Below are 6,903 nucleotides of genomic sequence, written 5' to 3' on the forward strand. Positions count from 1 at the left end.
TCATTATGTGTTTGTTGTGCTTGTTATACCTGATGACAATGTTTATTTGTCTGTAAATATTAAACTGTAAAACAAAATAAAACAAACTTGCTCAATGACACATGAGTCTGACTCATTGCCATAACAACGGTGTCCATGCACAATCCACCACTGGCTGCAGATTTGACAGGATGAACATGAAGGCACAGCTCATGCTCGGCAGTCACGTGATGGAGTCACATGCTTACCAGGAAGCTGTGGTCTGTTTACCTATGTGTCATCATCCATACACTGCGACACCGAGCATCCCTTATGTGTGATGAAGTAGTCCAGCATGAAGCCGGTCCCCGCTCGCTCTCTGCGCCGATAATGTCTCCCATCTCCCCCCGCGTGATCGTGTGAGCATCTCCATGGCATCTTCAAGTTACACCTGCATCCAGGAGAGCGCCACAGGTTTGTCTGCACACCATTCACTCCTGTGTGTGTCTCTGGCTCCACATCTGTGTGTGGGTTTGTTTCTCTACATGTATTAACGCTGTTTGCACATATCAGGCGGCTCCAGATGTTTGGTTGTGTGAGGCGACGCTGATGTGATTTACACCGGGTGTGACAAAAGGAAGTGCTCAGTACTGAACATCAACGTTAGACTGGCCTGCTGCATCCTATTTCTACATGTTAAGCAGGTCCCAGTTGAACCAGTATCCCCAGGCTCATTACAATGAATGAGCTTAAAGGGACACTATATTGATTTAACTTCAGTTTGTCATCAGATTGGCAGGGTTGGGAGGGTTACTTTAAAATGTAATCCCATTCAATCGACCTGTTTAAACAGTCAGTAACCTAATCCAAGTGTCACAATATTAGAGTAGTGTAACTTGATTACTTTGGGAGTAGCTCAACAACAAAGTTTGTAAATAAAGACAAGATAAAATAAATAATATGTATCTCATAAGATGACAGAAACCTCAGAAAAATAAGATATTTAGTAAAATTAAAAATGTGTCCTCTGCTCAGTGTATTTTTTTTAAAGAAAAGTGGTGTATTTTATAAGTGTAATCCTGCTAATAGTCCTATTTTTTTACTAAATGTAATTTGATTACGTTTTATTTCATTAACTGCAATGAATTACAGTTTTTCTTGTATCCTGACATAACTCATTTACATCTAAGCTGTTACTCCACAAGCCTGCAGATCGGCGGGCTTGAAACCGTTAAATATTTTGCAACACAAGCATGTAGGAGGCAGATTATTTTCTCTGTGAACTGTTTGGTCTATAAAACATCTGAAAACAGTGAAAACTGCCCACCCTGGAGCCCAGGGTGACGTCATGTTTTCTTTTGTCTGGCCAACGGTCCAAAACGCCCACAGATAATCTACTGTTATGTAAGATGAGGAGAAGTTGGAAATGTTTGACATTTTTGCTTGAAAAATGACTTAAAATTATTAATCATTTATCAAAATAGCTGCGGATTAATTTTTTTCCAACCAAAAAATGTGTTCAAATCCGACCTGGGCCCTTTGCTGCATGTCTTCCCCTCTTTCCTCCCTGCCTTCCCTGTCACTATTAACATTTCTTTCTTTCTTTGTATTTTCCAGAGAAGGACAAGCTCCTCTCCTCCGTGGCCAGCTATGGGTCCCGGGATCTTCTCGGGGCTGGCAGCCCCCGTCCCACCACTCTGGTGGGCTCCGAGCAGGAGGAAGAGGAGGAGGCCCTGAGGAGGAAGCTCAAGTACTTCTTCATGAGCCCTTGTGACAAGTATCACGCCAAGGGCCGCAAGCCTTTCAAACTGGGCCTGCAGCTGCTCAAAATCATCATTGTGACTGTGCAGGTGGTTACAGCTTCATGCTATTAGATGCAAAGTACAAAATTACTTCAAGACATGATGGATGCTGATGTCTGAGAAAAGTCTGTTCTGTTTTAAATTTAAATGTCCCAAATGAACAGAAGGACTGAACAGACTTTAGAGTTTACAGTATAGCTCATAGTAGTTAGCTTTGTGCTAAGGGTTACTTTCTTATTAGTCCCAGGAAGAAAGAGAGGCATACAAAGAAAACACCAACAAGGCATCAAGTAAGGATCACCTCCAGTCCAGATCAGTCTCAGTCCATCTAGTCCTCAAAGGGAATTAAAATGACTCGCAAATACACACAGACCACTGAGCAAATAAATCACAGAAAAGAAATTAGGAAAGAATAATAAATGTGATAGACCACATTTAGTTAAGTTATCAGGTACCTAGTGTTTCCTTTCTTTCTATGTAATATCCATATATTCCTATGTAATGCAAAATGTATCAGTACAAAGTCTTACAGTCGTACAGTCGTACAAAGAGAAAAGGTCAGTTTCTCCATATCATACATTTCCTGTATAATTGCTGTCCATTTGCCTTTTGTTGGTGATTCTTTATCTAGCCATTGTTTAGTTAATGCTTCTTTTGCTAGCTACAAATTATACTTTAGGGGGTTCTTGTCTTGAGCGTTACATCCTGGCCTGTTTTTATTTTTATTCTGTGCTACCTAAATCATAACTTCTTATTCTGCAATTTCCCGTTGAAGCTCATTTGTTTTGTCCCTGCCTCTGCCTCTCAGTTGGTGCTGTTTGGACTGAGCAACCAGATGGTGGTGACATTTAAAGAGGAAAACACAGCTGCATTCAAACACCTTTTCCTGAAGGGTTATCAGGACAACGCTCCTCAGGCCGTCCACACTCAGAAGGAACTGTACAGCCACATCTACTTCGCCATAGAGCAGGTAGCCTAATCACAACTACAGGGGATGCTTAAAGGGTTGGTTCACCCAAATTACAAAAAAAACATATTTTATTGTAATTGTTATATTTTAGGCACAACGGTTTGTAGCTAAATGCTAATAATGCTAGCATGCTGGTGTTTGTCAGTCATTTGCTAATTAGCCTCAAACACAAAGTACAGCTGAGGCTAGATGTGTCATTCTGTTAAAGCAGCAACATGAACTTTCTGGCGGCCCCTGTGGATAAAAGTGGTAGTGTTTCTACCGCCTCATTTCATTGATTTCAAGGGGAATCTGACTCAGTGGCAGGTATGAAGAATAAGTATATAATCTTCTCACTGATGGTCTTGTTTGTTTATGTAAGTCATAGCAATGCATCAGTATTCAATCTAGACTGTTTCATAACCAATTAAAACTCGACAAGTGGGTTGCAATTTGTTTGAATGTCATTTTGCAATGCTGAGAGCACCACAAAATAAACGAATCTCCATTATATTGGTGTGAGTGCAGAAAATGTGGCGGGTATAAAACGTTTGGCTAGATATTTCTAGGGGGTGAGGAAGAAAACATGTTTTCATTTTGTGATTTGGGTGAACCGACTCTTTCAAACGGTAGTATTTGGACCTGAAGTTTCATTGTCATGTGGTTTACATGTTAAAGGTTTATCCACCTTGCAGAGAAGATGTGACACTGCTGCTCTGTATTTTTAATATGTCTTCACTTCTCCACTTCCAGTACATGGCTCTGCCTCAGATTTCACTGGGGCAGTATGCGTACGTGTTGGGCGTTGGTGTAAACGGAAGTGCGCTCTCCCTCTGCCAGAGGTACTACAGGAAGGGCACCATCGACCCCGTCAACGACACCTTTGACATTGATCCCCATATTGTCGCTGGTAGGATGACCTTTTATCTTTTAGATTTTTTTTCTCTGTGGCATTTAGTAAATTAGTGCCTGGCTAATCAACATTATTCAGTTAGTGCCAGTGTTTTCTTGGCCCTTAAGGAAATGACTGTGTCAGTAAGTCATTGTGTTGCTGCTCCACATACTGTATGTCAAGAGGTGCCCTGCAACTGTGCCCTACTTACAAAGGCTGGAAATAGTTCCTATCACCAAAAAACACAACATTAAAGCTTTTTTTCCATATACTTTAGTAGCAGCACACTATATCTCTGCCTTGGGAAATGAATTATTTGCATACACCTGCTGATCTGGCAGAGAAGACTTTTCGCAATGCACGACAAATGTTGCAAAAATATTAAGTATTACAAATAAAGATCTCCAAGGGGACAACTCTGCATTTAAATGCTTTGAGGAAGCGTAGTTGAAGTCTACACTTCACGTGATGTGGAAAAAGATGCTTTTCTATGGTTTTAAACTTCCCCATGTGATATTTCTTAGTTCCTCTAAGGCTATTCTCTGATTTATTTCCAGATTGCATTGGACTGAATCCACCGACTTACAGTTCTGCTCCAGGAAACAGTGACTACAAGAATTTCACTCTCGAGTTTCATAAGTCAGATGATATTATGTTTTGTTTTTTTTACATTAGAAGTGTTAAGTGTTCTTTTTCTATTCACACTGAATTATCTGTGTCTCCAGGCTCATCAATGTAACAGTTGACTTCCAGCTGAAGGCGATCAACATTCAGACCATTATAAACAATGAAATCCCTGACTGCTACACCTTTGCTATCACGGTGAGCTGTCTCTTCTCTTATTCCTATTTTAATAAACCACAGGCATCACAGTGCAGTACAGATAGAAAGCTGTCCTCAATTCAGCCACACTTAATCACAACTGCGAATTTGCAGTTTTTCCAAGTTGTATGTTAAAATGAGCAAAACATTCAGATAAGAGTTGAGATAAACTGACCGAGTTGTGTCAACATTTCCATACCCAGAGGTTGTATATTTACTCTGGTTTCTTTTGCTATCAGATTGTCATGGATAACAAGGCCCACAGCGGCAAAGTTAAGATCAATTTGCAGAACCAGGCCTCCATAAAAGAGTGTAAAGACCCCAATGTGTCTGGACATGGTGAGTAACTGGTGGCGGATGAGCTGCAATAGACAGATACTCACTCATCTGACTCTTAATATCAACTGTTATATCTGTCATTTTCTCAACTGCCTTTGATCCCTCTCACCTGGCTCCTCTTGTGTCAGCGGAGAGCTATGCACGGGAGTTCTTGGATGTGCTGGTGGCGATCGTCTGTCTGCTGTCCCTGCTGCTGTGTGGGCGCTCTATCTTCAGAGGCATCCTTCTGCAGCACGTAAGACAGCAGATAAAACATTTCTGTATTTATGTTGTGAAAATGCTGTTTTACTTGCTGACAATACTCTCCTTTCTGAATTCAATCAGACTGTGCACAGTATATTCTGTTGGTTTAAATACACAGAAATTAAAGGTGCTATGTGGAGTTATAATATATATATCTTCCTTCTCTCTAAACAGGAGTATGTGCAGTTTTTCAAACACAAACTTGGCCGCAGTGTGAGTTGGGGAGACCGAATGGAGTTCATCAACGGTTGGTATATTCTGCTCATTGTCAGCGACCTGTTTACCATCATCGGCAGCTTCATCAAAATTGGAATTGAGTCAAAGGTAATAAGACACTTGGAAAAATGATCATCTCCAGCTAAAGTGTAAACAGCTTTACCGTACAGTTCTCAGTTTGTGGTAATTGATGATGTCACTGTTGTGATGCAGAATTTGTCATCATATGACATGTGCGGGATCCTGCTGGGAACCTCTACACTGCTGGTGTGGGTGGGAGTGATTCGCTACCTCAGCTTCTTTCAGAAATACAATGTAAGGACACATGCCCACAAACACATACAAACAAATAAATATCATGTAAAGGTCATGTAAAGGTCATATCTTCCTCTTTGTCTTGTGTGTCTGCATCCCTACTCTTCAATAAACATATTTAGTTCATTCCCTTCCTCTCTCTTTATCTCACAGATCTTGATTGTGACTCTAAGAGCTGCTTTTCCGAACGTCATCCGCTTCTGCTGCTGTGCAGCTGCCATTTATATGGGATATTGCTTCTGTGGCTGGATTGTGCTCGGGCCCTATCATACTAAGGTACTGTACGCACACACTGCAGTGTCTCTAACCAGAAATGAGCTGGCATGAGTCATTCAGACCACAAGTACATGTCAGAACAGCCTAATTATTATAAAGTGCCCTCCAGCATATTATCTTTGTAGCTATGAATAATTGATGAAAAAAGAAAATTAACATCTATTAAATATGAATCATGACAACACTGTGTGGATATATTGTTTTTGCTTGCAATGTTGGTGTACTGTGTTGTGGTAGAAAGAGGGCAATCTTACAAATAGCAGCTTATACAGTTTCAAATATGCAAAAATTAACCAAATACACACCACTATAAAATATTTGTAAAGGTTCAATTTCATAAAGAACCATGCAGTTAAAAGCCTTGCAGCAAATTAAAGGGGTACTGTGGCTTTGCATTATTCCATTTCCAGAAAGTCGGGTGACTCAGAAAAGACATTTAATGTGTCTCTTGTGAGTCAAAATGAGTCAAAATTAAAGCAGCAGAGGCCTATAAATCCTGACTTTTAGTCTCTAGTATGAGACCATGTTCAAATTTTCTTATAACATCACCAGTGTTATTTTCTAAACCTTAGAAACAGCAACGAAGACATTATACATCTGTTTTTTACAGGCTGAGTGGTTGTGAACTGAACTAAACTAATTTATAAATTAGATAACATTTTGAGAAATACGTTTATTTGCTTTCTTTTTGGACTAGGTTGGCTAGCTGTTTCCCTATTTCTAGTCTTAAAGTAAGCTTGCCTAACCGGCTAGGCTTCATATGGTAGCAACTCTGGATAGTCGATTACCATAGTTGTCTAAATAATGACTGGTGAGTCAGTCTCTGCTACTTTATTATAACACATACTTACACTTAACTGGGGCAGTTAGAGCTTGCACACAAAAACAACAAACAGGCCATCTAGCCTCCTCTCCAGCTATCAACTCCATTGGCACTGTGGGCCACGTGAGGAACAACCAAAAACAGAAGTAGAAGTCTTTTTATATATATATATATATCGGATATAATATAGTATGAAATAATAAGTCTATGTATTAAATATCCGCAGTAGATTGCGATTTTCTTAAAATTCTTACCCTGGAGAACAATA

At 40.0% G+C, this 6,903-nt stretch overlaps 1 protein-coding gene across 1 annotated transcript in view; it reads left to right on the forward strand.

Annotated features, from left to right (window-relative positions):
• Positions 1-233: 233 nt before the first annotated feature.
• LOC118323574 (mucolipin-1-like) overlaps positions 234-6,903 on the forward strand; it is a 9,145-nt gene continuing 2,475 nt past the window's right edge. The window contains exons 1-11 of the mRNA XM_035655579.1: positions 234-432; positions 1,576-1,808; positions 2,569-2,730; positions 3,463-3,619; positions 4,159-4,240; positions 4,327-4,423; positions 4,663-4,762; positions 4,891-4,997; positions 5,180-5,329; positions 5,435-5,536; positions 5,690-5,812. Coding sequence (XP_035511472.1) covers positions 390-432; positions 1,576-1,808; positions 2,569-2,730; positions 3,463-3,619; positions 4,159-4,240; positions 4,327-4,423; positions 4,663-4,762; positions 4,891-4,997; positions 5,180-5,329; positions 5,435-5,536; positions 5,690-5,812 — 1,356 coding nt within the window. The 5' untranslated portion in view covers positions 234-389. The remainder of the gene's footprint in view (positions 433-1,575; positions 1,809-2,568; positions 2,731-3,462; positions 3,620-4,158; positions 4,241-4,326; positions 4,424-4,662; positions 4,763-4,890; positions 4,998-5,179; positions 5,330-5,434; positions 5,537-5,689; positions 5,813-6,903) is intronic.

This window comes from Morone saxatilis, unplaced genomic scaffold (genome assembly GCF_004916995.1).
Source record: "Morone saxatilis isolate NCDOM2014 unplaced genomic scaffold, NCSU_SB_2.0 Contig14, whole genome shotgun sequence".
Taxonomy (NCBI): Eukaryota; Metazoa; Chordata; class Actinopteri; family Moronidae; genus Morone; species Morone saxatilis.